The sequence below is a fragment of the Salmo trutta genome, chromosome 31, assembly GCF_901001165.1.
Source record: "Salmo trutta chromosome 31, fSalTru1.1, whole genome shotgun sequence".
In the NCBI taxonomy this organism is placed as follows: domain Eukaryota; kingdom Metazoa; phylum Chordata; class Actinopteri; order Salmoniformes; family Salmonidae; genus Salmo; species Salmo trutta.
The window spans coordinates 10,784,252-10,809,309 of record NC_042987.1 but is presented as its reverse complement, the minus strand read 5'-3'; the positions used below and the strand labels follow the sequence as shown (position 1 = coordinate 10,809,309).

Here is a 25,058-nt window from a genome sequence, read left to right as displayed (position 1 = left end):
ATCTTGGTAAGCAAATCCAGTGTAGATTTAGCATTGTGTTTTAGGTTTTTGTCCTTCTGAAAGTTGAATTAGTCTCCCAGTGTCTGTTGGAAAGCAGACTGAACCAGGTTTTCCTCTGTGCTTATAGCTTTATTCAGTTTATTTCCCTCCCTAAAAAACTCCCTAGTCCTTGCTGATGACAAGCATACCCAGAACATGATGCAGCCACCACCATGCTTCAAAATATGAAGTGTACTCTGTTGTGTTGAATTTGCCCCAAACATAATGCTTTGTATTCAGGACAAAAGGCAAATTACTTTGCCACCTTTTTTTGCAGTATTACTTAAGTGCCTTGTTGCAAATAGGATGCATGTTTTGGAATATTTTTATTCTGCATGCTTCCTTCTTGTCACTCTTTCATTTAGGTTAAAATATTGTGGAGTAACTACAATGTTGTTGATCCATCCTCTTTCTCATATCACAACCATTAAACTCTGTTTTAAAATCACCCTTGGCCTCATGGTGAAATCCCTGAGCAGTTTCCTTCCTATCTGGCAACTGAGTTAGGAAGGACACCTGTATCTTTGTAGTGACTGGGTGTATTGAAACACCATCCAATAGCCTAATTAATAACTTCACCATGCTGAAAGGGATATTCAGTGTCTGCTTTTTATTTTATGTTTTTTTACACATACCAAACGATGCCCTTCTTTGCAAGGCATTGAAACACCTCTCTCGTCTTTGTGGTTGAATCTGTGCTTGAATTTCACTTCTAGATTGAGGAACAGAGATGGGGTAGTTTTTCAAAAATCATGTTAACCCCTATTATTGAACAGGAAATGAGTCCATGCAACTTATTAGGCTATTTGTTAAGCAGATTTTCACTGCTGAACTTATTTAGGCTCGCCATAATGAAGGGGTTGAATACTTATTGACTGAAGACATTACAGATTCACTTTTTAAATTAATTTCAAAACTGTATTGTGTGTAGATCAGTGACACAAAATCTAGATGTAATCAATGTTACATTCAGGCTGTAACACAACAAAGGGTGTAAATACTTTCTGAAGACACTGTACACAGAAATTGACATAATGGGCTATATTTTTGGCTGCTGTTAAGTGAGCACAATTATCAAATGCATGCTTGTTTGCAATTTCGACCTGTTACACCAGTTGCTCTTCTACACTGAACAAAAATATAAATGCAACATGTAAAGAATTGGTCCCATGTTTCATGAGCTGAAATAAAAGATCCCAGAAATGTTCCATATGCACAAAAAGCTTATTTCTCGCATGTGTTTACATCTCTTTTAGTGAGCATTTCCTAACCCTTTGCCAAGATAATCCATCCACCTAACAGGTGTGGCATATCAAGAAGCTGATTAAACAGCATGATCATTACACAGGTGCACCTTGTGCTGGGGACAATAAAAGGCTACTCTGTGCAGTTTTGTCACACAACACAATGCCACAGATGCCTCAAGTTTTGAGGGAGCGTGCAATTGGTATGCTGACTGCAGGAATGTCCATCAGAGCTGTTGCCAGATAATTTGATGTTAATTTCTGTACCATAAGCTGCTTCCAACGTCGTTTTCGAGAATTTGGCAGTACGTCCAACCGGCCTCACAACCGCAGACCACGTGTATGGCGTTGTGTGGGCGAGCTGTTTGCTGATGTCCACATTGTGAACAGAGTGCCCCATGTTTGGCGGTTGGGTCATGGTACAGTATTGGCAGGCATAAGCTAGACAACGCACACAATTGCATTTTATCAATGGCAATTTGAATGCACAAAGAAACTGTGACGAGAGGCCCATGTCACCCATTGAGCATGTTTGGGATGATCTGCATCGACGTGTACGACAGCGTGTTCCAGTTCCTGCCATCATCCAGCAACTTCGCACAGCCATTGAAGAGGAGTGGGACAACATTCCACAGGCCACAATCAACAACCTGATCAACTCTATGCAAAGGAGATGTGTCGCGATGCAAATGGTGGTCACACCAGATACTGACTGGTTTTCTGATCCACGCCCATACTTTTTTTGTTGTTGAAGGTACTATATCTGTGACCAACAGATGCATATCTGTAGTTGGTAAAATCTTTGAAAATATTGTATGTTGCGTTCATATTTTTGTTCAGTATATTTTCAAACCCTAGCGCCAGGATTGATAATGTACCTGTTTTATATAAGCTCGCTTGCACTAAGGTGAGAGGGGTGGCAATATCTGAGCTGTGTCCATACAAACATGTGCCAAAGTTCCAATTTCAGTATTCATTGGTGGGGATATTTGAAACCAACCTAAAGCTGGTCTTAGCAGTAACGTGGTTGGTTATGGCATGGATTTTGACAACGGAAGCGCAGCCTTTCCAACCGTGACGCACAGTACCCATATGCACATGGAACAAGAGAGAGATGTGCTTTTTTTGTGCCTGTAAAAATTGAAAACAAATGTTTTTTTCCCCCATTTTGTTTCATTTCATTAAGAACCACGCGTAGGTTCCCCTCTCAATGAAGGCAGTTTTTTTTGGTCATGCCCAATCCATTTGCCAAGTAGTCAAAACTATAGACCATAAAGTGTTAAGCTCATGATACCGCTTTGAAATAAATCTTAATTACCAAAGCTTTATTAAAAGATCAAGTTCGGCAGCAGCCAAACATCCCCTTTTTTTAATCTATGTAGGCTATTACGTTATTGTAGCCAGCTCCTGTTATTATTTTGGATGTGCATAAAAACTTCCATGTAGGCCGCACGTGTCAAACTCATTCCACCAAGGGTCCAAGTGTCTGCGGGTTTTCGCTCCTCCCTTGTACTTGATTGATGAATTAAGGTCACTAATTATTAAGGAACTCCCCTCATTGTCTAGGGCTTAATTGAAAGGGAAAGCCAAAACCCCACAGACACTAGGCCCTCCATGGAATTAGTTTGACACTCCTGATGTAGACTATATGCCCATCATGGAACGAGATATGAGAGAATCTGGTGACACTGGTATTTAGAAACATTGAAGTTATTTTCCTGTAACAATTGCTTATTTTCCGTTTAACTTGAAAAAACAATTACAACACAAAAAACCTATTACAACACTGTTGACTGTCAACACTTCAAACATATTGAGCAAACACTGCATGTTTTTTTTGCTGTTGCTATCACTCTTTACTGTAGCTTATGCAATTTAATTGGTGTAGTATCAATCCACAATGGACTAGGATGAGAATATTCCGTGCCCCCAGCCAAATTGGAGTTGATGACAATGCAAACTGTCAATAAACTACAGAACTTGAGACAAAAACATGCATTATTAAGCCTTGATTGGCCAGTGAGTGGCCAAGTCCTCCTCACACCTACAACTTGTTTATTCATCAAAACCCAGCACTTTTGCGCCACCGCCAGCTATTGCGCTCATAATAATGGATGTGAAATTAGCTCAAATATTTCTGACACCCCCCGGACCTATAGTGCTACCGTCAGTGCTTAGATTTACCATTGCGTTAGGTTTGTTAAAATAGAGCCCTATAAGTCATTAACTAATCACAGCCCACCTTTAGGATTGCACATTCAGCAAATCACCAGCAGAAGGAGTTCCCTTTGAATCCATTTTCCCATTCACTGTGTTGGTGGTGCTCATAAAATGGATCATACCTTCAAAATTAGCCGAGTGCCAACTCTGGAAATTTGATGTACTTGTAGAGTATATTGTTCCAAACAATGTCTTGAAATTAACACAAAAAGTTGTACATTTGAGATATTAATATTTTGAATGTTGAATAAATGAATGTGAGAAGAAAAATCTGAATCAAGACATACTCCATATGTTAGAGCCCACTATAAGGAGTATAATGACACCAAGATGGTCTGTATCATGTACAGTTCACAGATCATAGGGTCTTACAGGAGGCATGTATAGGTATAAAATGGGCCCAAAATGTCCACTTTCATCATGATTTCCTAAAAAATGGTGACTCAATGTATACTGCTCAAAAAAATAAAGGGAACACTTAAACAACACATCCTAGATCTGAATGAAAGAAATAATCTTATTAAATACTTTTTTCTTTACATAGTTGAATGTGCTGACAACAAAATCACACAAAAATAATCAATGGAAATCCAATTTATCAACCCATGGAGGTCTGGATTTGGAGTCACACTCAAAATTAAAGTGGAAAACCACACTACAGGCTGATCCAACTTTGATGTAATGTCCTTAAAACAAGTCAAAATGAGGCTCAGTAGTGTCTGTGTGGCCTCCACGTGCCTGTATGACCTCCCTACAACGCCTGGGCATGCTCCTGATGAGGTGGCGGAGGGTCTCCTGAGGGATCTCCTCCCAGACCTGGACTAAAGCATCCGCCAACTCCTGGACAGTCTGTGGTGCAACGTGGCGTTGGTGGATGGAGCGAGACATGATGTCCCAGATGTGCTCAATTGGATTCAGGTCTGGGGAACGGGCGGGCCAGTCCATAGCATCAATGCCTTCCTCTTGCAGGAACTGCTGACACACTCCAGCCACATGAGGTCTAGCATTGTCTTGCATTAGGAGGAACCCAGGGCCAACCGCACCAGCATATGGTCTCACAAGGGGTCTGAGGATCTCATCTCGGTACCTAATGGCAGTCAGGCTACCTCTGGCGAGCGGCCCCCCAAAGAAATGCCACCCCACACCATGACTGACCAACCGCCAAACCGGTCATGCTGGAGGATGTTGCAGGCAGCAGAACGTTCTCCACGGCGTCTCCAGACTCGGTCACGTCTGTCACGTGCTCAGTGTGAACCTGCTTTCATCTGTGAAGAGCACAGGGCGCCAGTGGCGAATTTGCCAATCTTGGTGTTCTCTGGCAAATGCCAAACGTCCTGCACGGTGTTGTATGTATACACAAAGACAATCATGGGACCAATAGTTTTTTGTAATGGACCAGATGTATTTCCTTGAACCGATTCTTTAAAAATTGCACACAGATGAAGTTAAAAGCCAGTAGCATACCACTGCTGGCTTGCTTCTGAAGCTAAGCAGGGTTGGGCCTGGTCAGTCCCTGGATGGGAGACCAGATGCTGCTGGAACTGCTGTTGGAGGGCCAGTAGGAGGCATTCTTTCCTCTGGTCTAAAAAAATTATCCCAGGGCACTGATTGGGGACATTGCCCTGTGCTGTCTTTCAGATGGGATGTTAAATGGGTGTCCTGACTCTGAGGTCATTAAAGATCCCATGGCACTTATTGTAAGAGTAGGGGTGTTAACCCTGGTGTCCTGGCTAAATTCCCATTCTGGCCCTCAAACCATCACAGTCACCTAATAATTTATAATTGGCTCATTCATCCCCCTCCTCTTCCCTGTAACTATTCCCCAGGTTATTGCTGTAAATGAGAATTTGTTCTCAGTCAACTTACCTGGTAAAATACATTTAAAAAAGGATAATGTAGTTGCTAATGGCAGCCTGCAGTACCTCAGTCGGCCTTCAACTCGAGTTATTCAATGAGAGGGGGCAGTAGTGAACTAGCCTGCAACGCCACTTCCTGGAATAGCTCAAAAGGAGCATGTTATGTCTCTCTGAGATGCAATTTAACCAACTTAATTTGTCTTCAATGAGCTATTGGCTGCAGTCCAAATGCAAAGTAGACAGCCCTCGACCCTTGAATGACGTTTTACATCGTCACATCCGGGTGTACTTCAAATGTCCCTTGCTCAATCGAGGGAGAGTGATGATCAGAGTGGCAACCTAAAGCTATTAATGTACCTAGCAAGCTAACGTAGCTAGCTATCACTCCTGTCATCTACCTAGCTACAGTTACCCATAGCTGGCTAACTAGTTTTATAGTTTTGGTAATTTATTCCATTACATTTCAGAATTACACACAATATGTTTATGAAGCTAACTACGTTGTACAGGCTCCTTCCTATGAGACAGCCAATTTGAGCGTCATTCTCATTTGCCAACGCTAAAATCAATGTCATCTATATATTTTTTTTAGCAAGCTAGCATCATAATTATGTCTCACATGCTGAAAATGCAGCCGTGTTGATTAAATGTGGTATTTAGTGGCCACCAGAGCTTGACACGTGATTACAGTTTGCATTAAACTGTGGGTCATATCAACCCCACAAGTTATCAAAGTTCTTCACTCGCTCCCTCGAGCCGAGGGGGCGACGTTTGTGAATTGGACCTCCACTTAATTAAGTTGGGAAAGTGGCTAGGGCGACGACTGAGGGGGTAAAATGAACGTGTTTAGACTGCAGCCATTGAGTCTTCAAATAGGAATGAATGGTGTCACGTGATCGATGGCTTTGTCCATTCATATATACAGTCATTGATTTCTACTCTTACCTCACTCTTGACTATTTCCAAAGTCTCTCGGAAAAGGGGTAAGATTTCTACTCTTATCCTTATCCCGACTCTTCTTTTTCCTTTCCCAGGAGAAAGGAGGAAAATTCAGTGGGATGTTCAAAAGATCCTTTAAACCCGCAGAACACTCAGTACCTGTGCAGGTGATAATGATATATCAATATGTTAAACTATTACAATGTATCTACATCTTGATTTGATGAAGTCTGACTGTATTGACTTAACATGCATCCTATTGATAGGATCATTTATCTGTAAACACTGAGCTCTCAGCCAGCAATGTCAGCCTCGACAACAACACTAAGGTGTGTATGAGGCTGGGGGAGACTTTCATCACTGCTCATTGATCAATGGGCAAAATGATCAACTTGCCTCCTACTTTTTTTGTTCAGGAGAAAGGAGGGATGTTCAAAGGAATTTTAAAGAAGTCTCCTAAGCCTTCCCAAGATGTAACACATGCTCAGGTGTGTGTGTCCATGTCTCAAGGCTTAAAAATCCTTCTATAACCTGTCTCCTCCCCTTCGTCTACACTGATTTGAAGTGGATTTAGCAAGTGACATCAAAAAGGGATCATACTGTAGCTTTCACCTGGATTCACCTGGTCAGTCTATGTCCTGGAAAGAGCAGGTGTTCGTAATGATTTGTACACTCAGTGTATATTATCTTAACTGATGTTTCAGTAATTTAAGGATATTGTATGAAACATTTTTATATGCACAAGTATATGTATTTTTATAACACATGTACTGTTTACTGTTTCTCAGGATCATTTGTCAACAGACAGTGAGCTTTCATCCAGGCGAGGCAGCAATGACAGTCTCGTTGTCAACATCAACACTAAAGTTAGTCTTCAGTTAACAGATTCCTCATTTTGACTATTTCCAATGGCATACAGTAGGATCACCACTGACCTGCCCTTATTTTACAGGAGAAGGGAGGAGTGTTCAGTGGAATGTTTAGAAAATCCCCCAAGCCCCTGGAGGCTAGGATACATTCTCAGGTGAGTGTGATGTCTCTTCAGAGGTATACTTTACCTAGCAGAAACAGTAAACATCCTCGTAACGGAATAGTAGTTTTTCACATGGCAACATTGATAGTCACAGGTAAATCTGAAATGCATATTGTCACCTTTGTGTCTTTTAGGGTAATCTGGATGACCTATCTACTCACAGTGATCTCTCAGCCAGCACTGACAGTCTCTCGGAAAAGACCTCGAAGGCGAGTCACCCATAAATTTAGCATAGTCCTCTTTTTACTGTTATAATTTCTGCTTAACGTTGATTTATACTATTTGCTTGTACCTGTACTAATTCTTTGTATAATTATTTGACTCAGTCCATTACTATATGTAGGGTGTCCATCCACTCTATCCAGAGTCGGTGAAAATTAGCTTTGATGAAATTTTACTTCCTTATGTTATAAAATACATTTTACCAAGACAAATATGATTATTCATGTTCTGAATCGTTCATTGGGCTCTTTCTCTAACATTTAATTAACATATCAACAAATTCGAATTTCGTAATCTAATAGATCAGATAATAAGCACTGAGCTCTGTTGACAGAGCAGTGTAGCTTTCTCGCAACAACTTTTGAGGATATTACATGTTGTGGTGGTTGTCTTCAAAGTTTTTCAGCGGGTCACAAAAAGCTAAATTAGCTTGACACTAGCTGAATTAAATGTAAAAGCATTTGAAAATAAAAGGCTTGTCCATTCATATAGGCAAGTTTTAACTGGAAAGTAATGTGATCTGATTATAATAAACCAATGACTGTTCATCTGGGTAAGGGGGTGGCTCTAGACCATCCTATCAGGGCTGTGTATGTAAATATCTTCAAATTTGTTTCCTGACGCCCACACGATCAAAAACTGAGCATTTCTAGGACCAAAGGAGGCTCAGGGAAATAAAATATTGCAAATATATTTTGGAATTATTTTCATTAAATAAATACATACAGTGATTTATTAGACATACAGTGCATTCTGAAAGTATTCAGACCCCTTCCAATTTTTCCACATTTTGTTTCATTATAGCCTTGATAAAAAAGAAAAAATAATCCCTCATTAATCTACAGACAATACCCCATAATGACGAAGCAAAAACAGTTTTTTATACATTTTTGCAAATTTATAAAATATAATTTAACTGAACTATCACATATTTCTTTTAATTTTTTTAAATACATGTTACAAACATTTATAAAAACCTGTTTTTGCTTTGTCGTTATGGGAAAAAGTGAAGGGGTCTGAATACTTAACGAATACTTTTTATTTAAAAATAAAATTACAAAAACTGCTTTGGGGTTTTAACTTTAGCTGACATAAAGCTGTGAATTTCTTATTTTTTACCTGTTTTTTTCTGTCCTCCATTGAGTTAGTCACCCTAATTTTGGCCTACAAGGGTAAAAACTCCAATAACCTTTTGAACGAATTATGATAACGACATGAGGTTTGGACCATTGGTTTTCGTAGAGGATTATCTACACATTGGTCAAAATATACATTTTTGATTGGATACCCTACTATATGAAAAGGACAACTAAACAATATTATCCAGTAGGCTTTAACTCCTGTAGATGCTTTTGATGTTGATGAGTGATGACATTTTATACTTTATTGCAGGATAAGGAAAGGGATGAAGACCTATCAGACTCTAGGGAGAAACTCACCTTTTCTGACAAACACTTTGAAGCCAAGCCGGTGAGGATTTTTGTGGGGTTTATTTTTGTACTATTTTTGGTACTCTTTATACTTCAATTGGGAACTTCAGTCCTCGAAACGTACTTAGTATTTCTATTTCATACACTGCTCAAAAAAATGAAGGGAACACTAAAATAACACATCCTAGATCTGAATGAATGAAATAATCTTATTAAATACTTTTTTCTTTACATAGTTGAATGTGCTGACAACAAAATCACACAAAAATAATCAATGGAAATCCAATTTATCAACCCATGGAGGTCTGGATTTGGAGTCACACTCAAAATTAAAGTGGAAAACCACACTACAGGCTGATCCAACTTTGATGTAATTAAAACAAGTCAAAATGAGGCTCAGTAGTGTGTGTGGCCTCCACGTGCCTGTATGACCTCCCTACAACGCCTGGGCATGCTCCTGATGAGGTGGCGGATGGTCTCCTGAGGGATCTCCTCCCAGACCTGGACTAAAGCATCCGCCAACTCCTGAACAGTCTGTGGTGCAACGAGACATGATGTCCCAGATGTGCTCAATTGGATTCAGGTCTGGAGAACGGGCGGGCCAGTCCATAGCATCAATGCCTTCCTCTTGCAGGAACTGCTGACACACTCCAGCCACATGAGGTCTAGCATTGTCTTGCATTAGGAGGAACCCAGGGCCAACCGCACAAGCATATGGTCTCACAAGGGGTCTGAGGATCGAGCACATGGAGGGCTGTGCGGCCCCCCAAAGAAATGCCACCCCACACCATGACTGACCCACCGCCAAACCGGTCATGCTGGAGGATGTTGCAGGCAGCAGAATGTTCTCCACTCCAGACTCTGTCACGTCTGTCACATGTGCTCAGTGTGAACCTGCTTTCATCTGTGAAGAGCACAGGGCGCCAGTGGCGAATTTGCCAATCTTGGTGTTCTCTGGCAAATGCCAAACGGTGTTGGAGTCTGTTTCTGACCGTTTGAGCAGACACATGCACATTTGTGGCCTGCTGGAGGTCATTTTGCAGGGCTCTGGCAGTGCTCCTCCTGCTCCTCCTTGCACAAAGGCGGAGGTAGCGGTCCTGCTGCTGGGTTGTTGCCCTCCTACGGCCTCCTCCACGTCTCCTGATGTACTGGCCTGTCTCCTGGTAGCGCCTCCATGCTCTGGACACTACGCTGACAGACACAGCAAACCTTCTTGCCACAGCTCGCATTGATGTGCCATCCTGGATGAGCTGCACTACCTGAGCCACTTGTGTGGGTTGTAGACTCCGTCTCATGCTACCACTAGAGTGAAAGCATCGCCAGCATTCAAAAGTGACCAAAACATCAGCCAGGAAGCATAGGAACTGAGAAGTGGTCTGCGGTCACCACCTGCAGAACCACTCCTTTATTGGGGGTGTCTTGCTAATTGCCTATAATTTCCACCTGTTGTCTATTCCATTTGCACAACAGCATGTGAAATTTATTGTCAATCAGTGTTGCTTCCTAAGTGGACAGTTTGATTTCACAGAAGTGTGATTGACTTGGAGTTACATTGTGTTGTTTAAGTGTTCCCTTTATTTTTTTGAGCAGTGTATAACAACCTTGGTGTTCAGGTCAAGTCTAAGGTACTTGTTCTCTCTCTGCGTGTGTCAGGACAAACTTTCTACAAACAATGATCTCTCGGCCAGCAATGAAAGTTTATCAGAAAAAACCTTCCCGCCAACCTACACCAGTCCTTACATACACTATATATACAAAAGCATGTGGACATCCCTTTAAATTGGTCAATTCGACTATTTCAGCCACACGCGTTGCTGACAGGTACATAAAATCAAACACACCGCCGTGCAATCTCCAAAGACAAACATTGGCAGTAGAATGGCCTTACTGAAGAGGTCAGTGACTTTTAACGTGGCACCGTCATAGGATGCCAGCTTTCCAACAAGTCAGTTCGTCAAATTTCTGCCATGCTAGAGTTGCCCCGGTCAACTGTAAGTGCTGTTATTGTGAAGTGTAAACGTTTAGGAGCAACAACTGCTCAGCCGCGAAGTGGTAGGCCACACAAGCTCACAGAATGGGACAGCTGAGTGCTGAAGCGCCTAGAGCTGTCCTCAGTTGCAACACTCGCTATCGAGTTCCAAACTGTCTCTGTAAGCAACGTGAGCACAATAAATGTTTGTCGGGAGCTTCATGAAATGGGTTTCCATGGACGAGCAGCCACACACAAGCCTAAGATCACCATGCGCAATGCCAAGCTGGAGTAGTGTAAAGCTCGCCGCCATTGGACTCTGCAGCAGTGGAACTGGAGTGACGAATCACGCTTCACCATCTGGCAGTTCAACGGACTAATCTGGGTTTGGCGGACGCCAGGAGAACTCTACCTGCCCGAATGCATAGTGCAACTGTAAAGTTTGGTGGAGGAGGAATAGTCTGGGGCTGTTTTTCATCGTTCAGGCTAGGCTCCTTAGTTCCAATGTTGGGAAATCTTAACGCTACAGAATACAATGACATTGTAGATGATTCTGTGCTTCCAACTTTGTGGCAGCAGTTTGGGGAAGGCCCTTTCCTGTTTCAGCATGACAATGCCCCCGTGCACAAAGTGAGGTACATACAGAAATGGTTGCCGACTGCGAGCCAGGCCTAATTGCCCAACATCAGTGCTTGACCTCACTAATGCTATTGTGGCTGAATGGATGCAAGTCCCCACACAGAAGTGTTGACGCTGTTATAGCAGCAAAGGAGGGACCAATTCCATATTAATGGCCATGACTTTGGAATGGGATGTTTGACGAGCCGGTGTCCACATACTTTTTGTCATGTAATGTACCTTTTTTATCATTTATAAATATTATTGATGTATCTTATTTACTTAGAGACCCATGCAGATTTGCGGGAAGGATATATGTGTTTATATCAAATTTTGTGCCGAATACAACAACCTTACAGTGAAATGCTTACTTATGAGCCCCTAACCAACAATGCAGTTTAAAAAAATACAGATAAGAAATAAAAGTAACAAGTAATTAAAGAGCAGCAGTAAAATAACAATAGCGAGACTATATACAGGGGGATACCGGTACAGAGTCAATGTGCGGGGGCACCGGTTAGTTGAGGTAATATGTACATGTAGGTAGAGTTATTAAAGTGACTATGCATAGATGATAACAACAGAGAGTAGCAGCGGTGTAAAAGAGGGGGGCAATGAAATTGTCTGGGTAGCCATTTGACTAGATGTTCAGGAGTCTTATGGCTTGGGGGTAGAAGCTGTTTAGAAGCCTCTTGGACCTAGACTTGGCACTCCGGTACCACTTGCCGTGCGGTAGCAGAGTGAACAGTCTATGACGGGTGGCTGGAGTCTTTAACAAGTTTTAGGGCTTTCCTCTGATACCACCTGTTATAGACGTCCTGGAAGGCAGGAATCTTGGCCCCAGTGATGTACTGAGCCGTACGCACTACCCTCTGTAGTGCCTTGCGGTCAGAGGCCGAGCAGTTGCCATACCAGGCAGTGATGCAACCAGTCGGGATGCCCTCGATGGTGCAGCAGTAGAACCTTTTGAGGATCTGAGGACCCATGCCAAATCTTTTCAGTCTCCTGAGGTGGAATAGGTTTTGTCATGCCCGCATCAGGACTGTCTTGGTGTGCTTGGACCATGTTAGTTTGTTGGTGATGTGGACACCAAGGAACTTGAAGCTCTCAACCTGCTCCACTACAGCCCTGAGATGAGAATGGGGGCGTGCTCTGTCCTCCTTTTCCTGTAGTCCACAATCATCTCCTTTGTCTTGATCACGTTGAGGGAGAGGTTGTTGTCCTGGCACCACACGCCCAGGTCTCTGACCTCCTCCCTATAGGCTGTTGCGTCATTTTCGGTAATCTGGCCTACCACTGTTGTGTCATCGGCAAACTTAATGATGGTGTTGGAGTCGTGCCTGGGCATACAGTCATGAGTGAACAGGGAGTACAGGAGGGGGCTGAGCACGCACCCCTGAGGGGCCCCTGTGTTGAGGATCAGCGTGGCGTATGTGTTGTTACCGACCCTTAACACCTGGGGGCAGTCTGTCAGGATGTCCAGGATCCAGTTGCAGAGGGAGGTGTTTAGTCCCAGGGTCCTTAGCTTATTGATGAGCTTTGAGGGCACTATGGTGTCGAACGCTGAGCTGTAGTCAATGAATAGCATTCTCACATAGGTGTTCCTTTTGTCCAGGTGGGAAAGGGCAGCTGTGCTTCCCTTTGTAGTCTGTAATGGTTTACAAGCCCTGCCATATCCAACGAGCGTCGGAGCCGGTGTAATACGATTCGATCTTTGCCTGTTTGATGGCTATTCAATCTTGTTTTGTTTTAGGGTGGCATAATGGGAAAGATGTTCAGGAATCCATTTAACTCCTCAACTCAGGTAATCCATTACTGTATAAAAATGACTAGACTGTATGACCAAATAGGCTTTCATTCTTCAAGTAATGTTATTGATGATGAGATTGATAACGTTCCTTCTTCAATCGCAGGATAAGGAGAGGACTGAGGACACATCAAGTTCAAGGGACAAATTAACGTCATCTGATAAACATTCCAATGCCAAAGATGTAAGCATTTTAGTAGAATGTCTTTCAGTACTCTTCAATTCTACAATATGGAATCTCAATGCTGAATATATATATATATATATATATATATATATATATATATATATATATATATATATATATACTATTACTTAACCTTTGATAGAGTATATGTTTAATATGACAACATAAACATAAAAAATAAAAAAACTGAGTTTGTTACATAATTTATACGGCACACACATTCCCACCAGTCTTTGCTTCACGCCAACTCCCACAAAGAGAAAGGACCAGAACAGTGAGTGACTGTGTGTGTCCTTGTCAGGTCAAAAGCAATCTTATCCAGAGAGATAGGAAGGAAGGAACTGAAATGCCAGCAGTTGCTCCTAGACCCACTGAAGAGGTAGGCAGACAGATCAAACTGCTCCTCCTCACCCTGTGTCTAATTTTATAATATCTCTGCTAAGGTTGTCTGTCACTTCTCCTCCGCAGGAGCTGAAGGGTACAGCCTTACATGACCGACTGAAGAAGAGAGAGATGGGCGACAATCAGGTGCGGTTTACACCAGTCATGTTAATTTGTTGATGTATGTGTAATAACATCTATATGTAGCGTACCTGTATCTCTGTAAATTAATGCACAGTTTAGAGACTATATTTGTCGTTCTAGCTAATTCAGGCTAACAGGAATATGATCCCGAGAGAGAGGACGGGGAAAACTGCTGAAACTCCAGAGGTTCCTTCCAGACCCACAGAAGAGGTAGGCTAGGAAATTCTGACTGATCACGATTGATATTCATACCTAAATTATCTGTATCTATCAGTTGTCCTGTGTAATGGTGGCTCATAGGCTGCGTTTAGACAGGCAGCCCAATTCTGATATTTCTTTCACTAATTGCCATTGGTCTTTTGACCATTCAGATCTGAAATAGGTCTGATGTGAAAAGATCTGATGTGATTAGTCAAAAGTTGATTAGAATTGGGTTGCCTGTCTAAATGCAGAAGTACAGCAGGATTTTGTCTTCTGATTCCAGGAGATTAACATACCAGCCAGACTTGGTCAGCAAAAAATTCCAAAAGACAATCAGGTACACACACACACACAACTATCCTTGTGGGAACCTACAATTTATTTCCATTCAAAATCCTATTTTCCTTAACCCCTAAACCTAACCTTAACCGCTAACCTTAACTCCTCATCCTAACTCTGTGATGAGGCTGCCTTTGACTGGCCTCATCACCATTTTAAAATAGTGATGAAGTTTGTATTATGTCAAATGCTTAAGTATATACATGTGTGGTTTGGATAAAGTGCACTAGTCCATTGCCATGCATACCGTACTTATCCACCAGTTTAGGTGTGCCTGACCTCAATTGTTTTTTAATGAGTTGATTGCTCCAGTTTAAGACAGGTGTGATGAGTTAGATAATTAGTGCTTAGTTCACCCATGCTTTCAGTCTCCCCGAATAGTGGTTTTAATCATGTTCTATTTAATGTAGCTCTCTTTGAAACTAAAGTGTAGTTGACAAAATATGGTAATTTAAACGAATTAATGCAATTAACTTAAATCATGTTTTCCATAGTATTTCCCGGTCTAATTAACAGAGTAACATTCAACTAATTAAATGTACAGTACATTCGCATTGGTTAATCATTATGGGCAAAGTTTGTGCTAATGTGTAAATACTGTCCTTTTCTTATCAACTTGGAGTTGAACACCATTTTACAATATGCTCCATAGCAGTTTGTTTGTTGCATCCTGTATGTACAGTCAGTTGAGTTTAGCTGTTCTGGTAGACTCTTTAGTCCCAGTAAGGGGGAGAGTAAGGCTCTGTTTAGAGCTAGAAAAGGGGTTAATCCCTAGTTATGCTGTTTAGCATTTAGGCCTCGTTTTAGCTGCAGTAGGAACCCTATTGAGGGGCTGAGCTTTAGACTCGCCGTCATCTGTCATTTTTGTGAGTTTTCGTATCCTGAATGTTGCTGCTATGGACAACTGTTTGTCAACCCAAGTCAAACCATGTTTCCTAAAATCCTACATCTGCAATAAATTAAGTACTATTTTTCTACCACCATGGCTCCTCCTCATTCCCACCTATCACCTCCCTTGGCTACTCTGAGTCCACTATTCTACACTAACCCTCACCCTAATTGTAACCCTAAACCTAACCCCTAAGCCTAAAATAGACTTTGTCCTCGTGGAAACCTGGGAAATGTCCATTCTTGTTTTACTATCTTTGTGGGAATTTCCGGTACCCACGAAGATAGTATTACAAGCCCACAAGTGAAGCACACACACACACACACTCTGTCATATTTTTTGTAATATGATTTTGCCTGACAATCTATTGGAATGACATTTGTTTGTTGGTTATTTCAGGACCAATCTGATGATCTTAAAGAGGGTGAATCTCTCCTCACTGGGGAAAAGGAGGAGGGAGAAGACAAGGACGGAGAGGTGGTGGTTAACCCTACGGATAGCACAGCTTCCACTAGACCAGTGTTCTTTACTGTGACCATGCAATCATGCAAATATCAGGGTTTCTCTTTAGTTTAGTTTGTTATTATTCCATTACAAAATGCTGGTGTTTTCCAGATTCTCACAATGTTTCTCACTTCCCTTTACTTTCCCTTTGAATTAATGTCTAATTTTTTATTCTATTCTTAGGCCAAGATGAAAAAACCTAGGCGACACAATCCGTTCATGCCACGCGGTGCAGGAGGCAAGGTAACATGTAAATGATCTCCCATCATATTGTGTACACTACGTTTCACTTCCTCCAGGTGTTAACCATAGTTTGTGTCTGGGTTTACAATATGTACAGTGCCTTCGGGAAGTATTCAAACCCCTTTACTTTTTTTAACGTTACAGCTTTATTCTAAAATGGATTAAATAAAGAAAAATCCTCAGCAATCTACACACAATACCCCATAATGACAAAGTGAAAACAGGTTTTTAGAAATGTTTGCAAATGTATTAGAAATTAAAAACCTTATTTACATAAGTATTCAGACCCTTTCCTTTGAGACTCGAAATTGAGCTCAGGTGCATCTTGTTTACATTGATCATCCTTGAGATGTTTTTACAACTTGATTGGAGTCCACCTGTGGTAAATTCAATTGATTGGACATGATTTGGAAAGAAACACACCTATCTATTTAAGGTCCCACAGGTGACAGTGCATGTCAGAGCAAAAACCAAGCCATGAGGTTGAAGGAATTGTCCGTAGAGCTGTGAGACAGGATTGTGTCGAGGCACAGATCTGGAGAAGGGTACCAAAACATTTCTGCAGCATTGAATGTCCCCAAGAACACAGTGGCCTCCATCATTCTTAAATGGAAGAAGTTTGGAACCACCAAGACTCTTCCTAGAGCTGGCAGCCCAGCCAAACTGAGCAATTGGGGGAGAAGGGCCTTGGTCAGGGAGGTGACCAAGAACCTGATGGTCACTCTGACAGAGCTCTAGAGTTCTTCTGTGGAGATTAGAGAACCTTCCAGAAGGACAACCATCTCTGCAGCACTCCACCAATCAGGTCTTTATGGTAGAGTGGCCAGACGGAAGCCACTCCTCGGTAAAAGGCACATGGCAGCCCGCTTGGAGCTTACCAAAAGGCACCTAAAGACTCTCAGACCATGAGAAACAAGATTCTCTGGTCTGATGAAACAAGATGTAACTTTTTGGCCTGAATGCCAAGCGACACATTTGGAGGAAACCTGGCAGCATCCCTACGGTGAAGCATGGTGGTGGTAAAATCATGCTGTGGGGATGTTTTTCAGTGGCAGGGACTGGAAGACTAGTCAGTATCGAAGCAAAGATGAACGGAGCAAAGTACATTTACATTTAAGTCATTTAGCAGACGCTCTTATCCAGAGCGACTTACAAATTGGTGCATTCACCTTATGATATCCAGTGGAACAACCACTTTACAATAGTGCATCTAAATCTTTTAAGGGGGGGGGTCAGAAGGATTACTTTATCCTATCCCAGGTATTCCTTAAAGAGGTGGGGTTTCAGGTGTCTCCGGAAGGTGGTGATTGACTCCGCTGTCCTGGCGTCGTGAGGGAGCTTGTTCCACCATTGGGGTGCCAGAGCAGCGAACAGTTTTGACTGGGCTGAGCGGGAACTGTGCTTCCTCAGAGGTAGGGAGGCGAGCAGGCCAGAGGTGGATGAACGCAGTGCCCTTGTTTGGGTGTAGGGCCTGATCAGAGCCTGAAGGTACGGAGGTGCCGTTCCCCTCACAGCTCCGTAGGCAAGCACCATGGTCTTGTAGCGGATGCGAGCTTCAACTGGAAGCCAGTGGAGAGAGCGGATCTGATGGTTCACAGTATCAAAGGCAGCAGATAGGTCTAGAAGGATGAGAGCAGAGGAGAGAGAGTTAGCTTTAGCAGTGCGGAGAGCCTCCGTGACACAGAGAAGAGCAGTCTCAGTTGAATGCCCAGTCTTGAAACCTGACTGATTAGGATCAAGAAGGTCATTCTGAGAGAGATAGCAGGAGAGCTGGCCAAGGACGGCACGTTCAAGAGTTTTGGAGAGAAAAGAAAGAAGGGATACTGGTCTGTAGTTGTTACCATCGGAGGGATCGAGTGTAGGTTTTTTCAGAAGGGGTGCAACTCTCGCTCTCTTGAAGACGGAAGGGACGTAGCCAGCGGTCAAGGATGAGTTGATGAGCGAGGTGAGGTAGGGGAGAAGGTCTCCGGAAATGGTCTGGAGAAGAGAGGAGGGGATAGGGTCAAGTGGGCAGGTTGTTGGGCGGCCGGCCGTCACAAGACGCGAGATTTCATCTGGAGAGAGAGGGGAGAAAGAGGTCAAAGCACAGGGTTGGGCAGTGTGAGCAGGACCAGCGGTGTCGTTTGACTTAGCAAACGAGGATCGGATATCGTCAACCTTCTTTTCAAAATGGGTGACGAAGTCATCCGCAGAGAGGGAGGGGGGGGGGGGAGGAGGATTCAGGAGGGAGGAGAAGGTAGCAAAGAGCTTCCTAGGGTTAGAGGCAGATGCTTGGAATTTAGAGTGGTAGAAAGTGGCTTTAGCAGCAGAGACAGAAGAGGAGAATGTAGAGAGGAGGGAGTGAAAGGATGCCAGGTCCGCAGGGAGGCGAGTTTTCCTCCATTTCCGCTCGGCTGCCCGGAGCCCTGTTCTGTGAGCTCGCAGTGAGTCGTCGAGCCATGGAGCAGGAGGGGAGGACCGAGCCGGCCTGGAGAATAGGGGACAGAGAAAATCAAAGGATGCAGAAAGGGAGGAGAGGAGGGTTGAGGAGGCAGAATCAGGAGATAGGTTGGAGAAGGTTTGAGTAGAGGGAAGAGATGATAGGATGGAAGAGGAGAGAGTAGCGGGAGAGAGAGAGCGAAGGTTGGGACGGCGCAATACCATCCGAGTAGGGGCAGAGTGAGAAGTGTTGGATGAGAGCGAGAGGGAAAAGGATACAAGGTAGTGGTCGGAGACTTGGAGGGGAGTTGCAATGAGATTAGTGGAAGAACAGCATCTAGTAAAGATGAGGTCAAGCGTATTGCCAGCCTTGTGAGTAGGGGGGGAAGGTGAGAGGGTGAGGTCAAAAGAGGAGAGGAGTGGAAAGAAGGAGGCAGAGAGGAATGAGTCAAAGGTAGACGTGGGGAGGTTAAAGTCACCCAGAACTGTGAGAGGTGAGCCATCCTCAGGAAAGGAACTTATCAAGGCGTCAAGCTCATTAATGAACTCTCCAATGGAACCTGGAGGGCGATAAATGATAAGGATGTTAAGCTTGAAAGGGCTGGTAACTGTGACAGCATGGAATTCAAATGAGGAGATAGACAGATGGGTCAGGGGAGAAAGAGAGAATGTCCACTTGGGAGAGATGAGGATTCCAGTGCCACCACCCCGCTGGCTCGATGCTCTAGGGGTATGCGAGAACACGTGGGCAGACGAGGAGAGAGCAGTAGGAGTAGCAGTGTTATCTGTGGTAATCCATGTTTCCGTCAGCGCCAGGAAGTCTAGGGACTGGAGGGTAGCATAGGCTGAGATGAACTCAGCCTTGTTGGCCGCAGACCGGCAGTTCCAGAGGCTGCCGGAGACCTGGAACTCCACGTGGGTCGTGCGCGCTGGGACCACCAGGTTAGAGTGGCAGCGGCCACGCGGTGTGAAGCATTTGTATGGCCTGTGCAGAGGGGAGAGAACATGGATAGACAGACACATAGTTGACAGGCTACAGAAGAGGCTACGCTAATGCAAAGGAGATTGGAATGACAAGTGGACTACACGTCTCGAATGTTCAGAAAGTTAAGCTTACGTTGCAAAAATCTTATTGACTAAAATTATGAAAATGATACAGTACTGCTGGCTGGTGGAGTAGGCTAGCTAGCAGTGGCTGCGTTGTTGACTTTGTTTGAACGTGTAGCTGGCTAGGTAACCTCGATAGTTTCAGTACTACACCTTGTCATGATACAAAAGCAACTTTGTACCTAGCTAACATAACACTAATCAAGACGTACAGAGAGATCCTTGATAAAAACCTGCTCCAGAGCTCTCAGGACCTCAGACTGGGGCGAAGGTTCACCTTCCAACAGGACAACGACCTTAAGCACACAGCCAAGACAATGCAGGAGTGGCTTCGGGACAAGTCTCTGAATGTCCTTGATTGGCCCAGCCAGAGCCCGGACTTAAACCTCATCGAACATCGCTGGAGAGTCCTGAAAATAGCTGTGCAGCAATACTCCCCATCCAACCTGACAGAGCTTGAGAGGATCTGCAGAGAGAAATGGGAGAAACTCCCCAAATACAGGTGTGCCAAGTTTGTAGTGTCATACCCAAGAGGACTCGAGGCTGTAATCGCTGCCTAAGGTGTTTCATCAAAGCACTGAGTAAAGGTTCTGAATACTTATGTACATTTTTGATAAATTAGCAAAAATGTCTAAAAACCTGTTTTTGCTTTGTCCTTATAGGGTATTGTGTGTGAATTGATGAGGGGGAAAAACAATTTAACCCATTTTAGAATAAGGCTGTAACGTAACAAAATGTGAGAAAAGTGAAGGGGTCTGAATACTTTCCGAAGGCACTGTATGATATGGTTGCGTTGTGGGAAAACTGTATAATACTGTAGAGTAAAAGTTTTTTTTTTGGTTACATTTGAAACAGCGCCACTTGCCCCCCTAAGTGCATTTCTTATAGTTTTTGTTTTGAGGAAATCGGCATCATTGTAAAACATCTACTACATTCTCTGCTGTTCTATCGCGCGTGCAATGATGTCCGAGGGAAAAAAAGAACCGTTTTTGTTGCTGTAATATAGCAAACGTACGTGGCAGTTTCACCGCTATGGATTCCACCTTTTTAACAGAGTGTCTGTTTCAGGGTAAAGCCATGCCGAAGAAGGTTGAAACCCAGCCGGGAGCTACAGGCAGTGACTCAAAAGAGGTAACTCTACTCCATGATCCTCCTTCTAACACTGTTCTTCCACATACCGGTACCGTTATAATGGATACCTAGGTTTTGTTTTTGTTTTTGTATATGAAGGCTTGACTGTCACGGCTGGCAGACTGAAAAGTGGTCCAGGATTACAAAATGGCCGTCACATTGGCTGATCCATTAGATGACTAGGTTATTTTTCTAGCTCTTTGACTCCTATCAGAGAACATTATGTTCAAGTGGTGTTCTTTCCTGTTCTTTTTGTTCTTTCTCTACCTACCAAACTGCCACCCACACCACCACTCCCAGATTGTTGTGCCCATTCCTTTCCACTGCAGATTAGATTAGATTACTATGTGCCCAAACTTGTTCCCTTGCTTCCTTGTTCTTTGAACCCAGGAAGATTTTAATGTCACACTTCTGCAAACAGAAGAGCTAATATATGCCATTTCCCTCTTTCTGTCTGTAATCTGAAATTGTCCACACATTTTCTATTTTCATTTTTGGCCTGTGAATGTGATCTCTGTATCATACTCCTGTATCCCTCAGTACAATGTTGCTACTCTGGCATGACAAACATTGTTTTGCCAAGACATATTCTATGTTTCTCTACTGTGTAGAATGTATAGACAGACCTACAGTACATAACAGCATGTATTCATCACCCCCACCTTCCTATCTCAGAATGACGGTGGAAATAAATCTTTATTTGACCAATTGGAGGAATTCCGTGTTAATCCGGCAGAGCCAGAGGAGCAGGTTGGTTGCTGTAAACAATGCTAAATAATGTCAATCTGTACTCTTAAGATTACTTTTCAAACTTGGTTTCCTCTCACTGACTGCTAACTGCCATCAAGTTTTGCATTTGATTGAAATAGATTTTTGATTGAAAAGTAGGAGTTTCTAAAGTGGTGATTCAAAGCTGACTTAGAGAAATGTCTCTCAGCAGGATATGGATGGCCTGATGGACTGGTGGGGCACAGTGGAGCGTGAGTCCAACACGCACGCATGCACGCACACACACACACACACACACACACACTTCATCCAAATGATGCCATTTTTATTTTGCTACAGAGTGGGAAGACATGCCTCAAGATGATGACTTGACTGAAAAAGAGGAGGCCAAGTAAGTGATGCTATAGTTGGGTCTCATTTTGTGTACAGGCACACACACGTACAGAAGAGCCTTGTTATAAAGCCCCTGGGTAAACAGGTAATTCACACTGTAGTAAGCATTGATGATGGTTATATGAACTTGTTTTCCAGGGCGTTTGCAGTGACAGCTGAGAAGGTGCAGAAAGGTATCCGTGTGTTCAACAAGCTGTTCTCAGAGCGTGCAGAGAGCCTGTGGCAGCACGTCATTGACCTGAACAGCATCGCAGATGCCCTCGACTGCTTCAACAAGAAGACCAAGATCGCCCAAATCACTGGCGGCTCCACCAGCGCTGTAGGAGGCGTGTGTACCATTGTAGGCCTCGCTCTGGCCCCTGTCACCATGGGAACCTCCCTGATCATCACAGCGGTGGGACTGAGCGTGGCCACAGCGGGCGGCCTGACCTCAGCCGGAGCTGGACTCTCTAACACGGTCAACAACTCCATGGACCGTAAGAAGGTGGAGGCCATCGTGACGGACTACCAGAAGAAGATGACCGACATCAACAAGTGCATGCTGTTCATCAAGCAAGGGATTGAGAGCCTGCGCAGGTTCGACCTGCTGAAGATGAAGAAGCACGCGTACAACCGTGACTTCCCAGGCCTCAACAACATCTACGAGGACGGTGCCATGGCTGGGAAGGCCATCCTCATCAACGCCAACGAGATCATGCGTGTGGTGCAGATAGCCAATGTGGCTGGCAGCACCGCGGCCAGAGCTGTCCAGATTGCCAGCATGGCCACCGGAGTGCTCACCGGCCTCTTTGTGGGCATGGACATCTACTTTGTGGCCAAGGACTCCAAGGAGTTGAAGAAGGGAGCCAAGTCTGAGTTTGCTGCCAAGATCAGGGAGGTGGCGACCCAGCTGCATGATGGACTGGTGGAGCTTAATGGCATACGTGTTGAGCTGCAGTCCACAGATCCAGACAACACCAATGACACCAACACCCCAGACAGTACCAATAATCGGAAAAAGCTGGACAGTGATGACGATACAGACAATTATAAAACTCCTGACAGCAAAAGCATTGTTGATAACAGAAATACTGCAGATAACAGCCATAAGACCAGCAAAGCCTAAACTGTACTTCATTCCAACCCATCTCAACTACACAAACTATCCTGTCTGCATTAAAACGACTAGAAGCCGGAACTCTGAGGATATGATTCATATGTCTCTCTGTGATGGCACAAGCACCAATGCCTGAAACTTTTGTTTTACATAGACTGCGCATAGGCAGGTGAAAAGATAACATCACCAGTCACCACTGGCTAGGGTGAAGAATTATTATTAAAACTTCCTCTCTGTAGTATTTGGGGAAATGATGTTGTACAACAAGCCCATGTCCATATTTCGTAATTGTAGATGTGTGCATTGAGCCTGTCTTGACAACATTATCTACAGTACTTTATGAAAAGTAAGGGTTGTGAGCTAAAGCAATTTGTTCATGGAGGCAGGAAACTGTTCAGAGATGCGAATTATGACATGAGGTTACAAAAATTTGCTAACATCTTTTCCTCAGAGCCAAATGTAAAAGCTATACATAATATTTTCACGTTCAGCCAAATACATATTTTGATGGTTTAGATTATTCATAGGTTATGTATTTACAGTATGAAGGGTAGGGGTTTAGTCACTATTTGATTCCTATGAGTATTGCTTGTTACATTGCTTTGTTTTATTTTTAGGTTGGTAGGGGAATATTAGTTCATATTGAAACATTCAGGTTTTTATTAAATCTAATTTGTATTTTAGATTAGGAATGTATGTTCTATTACTGATGAGTGCCTCCTCATGTATATGATGCCTTTCAAGCACTTTAGGATTATTCTATTTCCCTGTCTCGGTTTAAAACTATAATTTTGATATCATTGATGGTCAGTCCTTGCATCTTTAGCTCCGTCTATGAATTTCAGAGTGGTTACATATGTCCAGGCCGATCTCTCAGCTTTAACCAAAACAGGCAGGGTGGCCAATTTATTGTTTCATGTACGGATTCTAGCTTTAATTCTAGTATTTTTTTTTTTATTGTTCATTGGTCAACTTTAGTAGTGTTTTTGTATTTATCTAAAGATATATGAAATGTAATAAGTTGCCAATAAACTTTGAAATGTATGTTAACATACGGTTCTTTGAATTCCATGAACAGGGTTGCAGACATTTCCTTCTTTCTGCCACTGCTGCTGTGTCAATAGGCCTTTGATATTGTATTTGTTCGACAAATAGCTGAGCTCATTTGTCAAATTGACCTCCATAGTAATGTTTGCTGTGGCAAGGTGGTAGGCCGTATATATTTGTATGCACTGCACTTGAAAGGCAAAGATTGTAAAAAGGTAAGCGATTGATTTAGGGGCTGCAGGGAAGGGGCAAAGGCAAGTGGGTTGTTTTCATTTCCTAGCTCTAATTTCTGCTTCCGAAAATCTAAAATAAGGTCACAGTTCACAGTAGAGGTCGACCGATTAATCGACATGGGCGAATAATTACGGACGATTTTCAAGTTTTCATAACAATCGGTAATCTGCATTTTTGGACGCTGATTATGGCAGATTACATTGCATTCCACTAGGAAACTGCGTGGCAGGCTGACCACCTGTTACGCGAGTGCAGCAAGGAGCCAAGGTAAGTTGCTAGCTAGCATTAAACTTATCTTATAAAAAAACAATCTATCTGAACATAATCACTAGTTAACTGCATATGGTTGATGATATTACTAGGTTAACTAGCTTGTCCTGTGTTGCATAGAATCAATGCGGTGCCTGTTAATTTATCATCAAATCACAGCCTACTTCGCCAAACGGGGAATGATTTAACAAAAGCGAATTCGTGAAAAAAGCACAATCGTTGCACAAATGTACCTAACCATAAACATCAATGCCTTTCTTAAGATCAACACAGAAGTATATTTTTTTAAACCTGGATATTTAATTAAAATAAATTAATGTTAGCAGGCTGTCACGCCCTGACCTGAGAGAGACGGTTAATTTTTCTAT

General features: G+C 43.1%; 1 protein-coding gene across 8 annotated transcripts in view; it reads left to right on the top strand.

Annotated features, from left to right (window-relative positions):
• The window catches only part of LOC115169503 (uncharacterized), a 43,957-nt gene extending 19,747 nt beyond the window's left edge, over positions 1-24,210 (top strand). For 3 of the 8 annotated variants that reach the window (XM_029725184.1, XM_029725182.1, XM_029725188.1), the window contains 20 exons: positions 6,394-6,465; positions 6,565-6,627; positions 6,715-6,786; positions 7,087-7,164; positions 7,251-7,322; positions 7,466-7,540; positions 8,946-9,023; positions 13,324-13,374; positions 13,484-13,561; positions 13,866-13,943; positions 14,033-14,092; positions 14,210-14,299; positions 14,574-14,627; positions 15,918-15,995; positions 16,206-16,265; positions 20,859-20,921; positions 21,597-21,671; positions 21,859-21,901; positions 21,990-22,041; positions 22,182-24,210. In XM_029725184.1, the coding sequence (XP_029581044.1) occupies positions 6,394-6,465; positions 6,565-6,627; positions 6,715-6,786; positions 7,087-7,164; positions 7,251-7,322; positions 7,466-7,540; positions 8,946-9,023; positions 13,324-13,374; positions 13,484-13,561; positions 13,866-13,943; positions 14,033-14,092; positions 14,210-14,299; positions 14,574-14,627; positions 15,918-15,995; positions 16,206-16,265; positions 20,859-20,921; positions 21,597-21,671; positions 21,859-21,901; positions 21,990-22,041; positions 22,182-23,148 (2,259 nt within the window). In that variant the 3' untranslated portion in view covers positions 23,149-24,210. The remainder of the gene's footprint in view (positions 1-6,393; positions 6,466-6,564; positions 6,628-6,714; positions 6,787-7,086; positions 7,165-7,250; positions 7,323-7,465; positions 7,541-8,945; positions 9,024-13,323; positions 13,375-13,483; positions 13,562-13,865; positions 13,944-14,032; positions 14,093-14,209; positions 14,300-14,573; positions 14,628-15,917; positions 15,996-16,205; positions 16,266-20,858; positions 20,922-21,596; positions 21,672-21,858; positions 21,902-21,989; positions 22,042-22,181) is intronic. The other 5 variants (XM_029725189.1, XM_029725186.1, XM_029725183.1 and 2 more) reach the window with 4 other exon arrangements.
• The last annotated feature ends 848 nt before the right edge of the window (positions 24,211-25,058 follow it).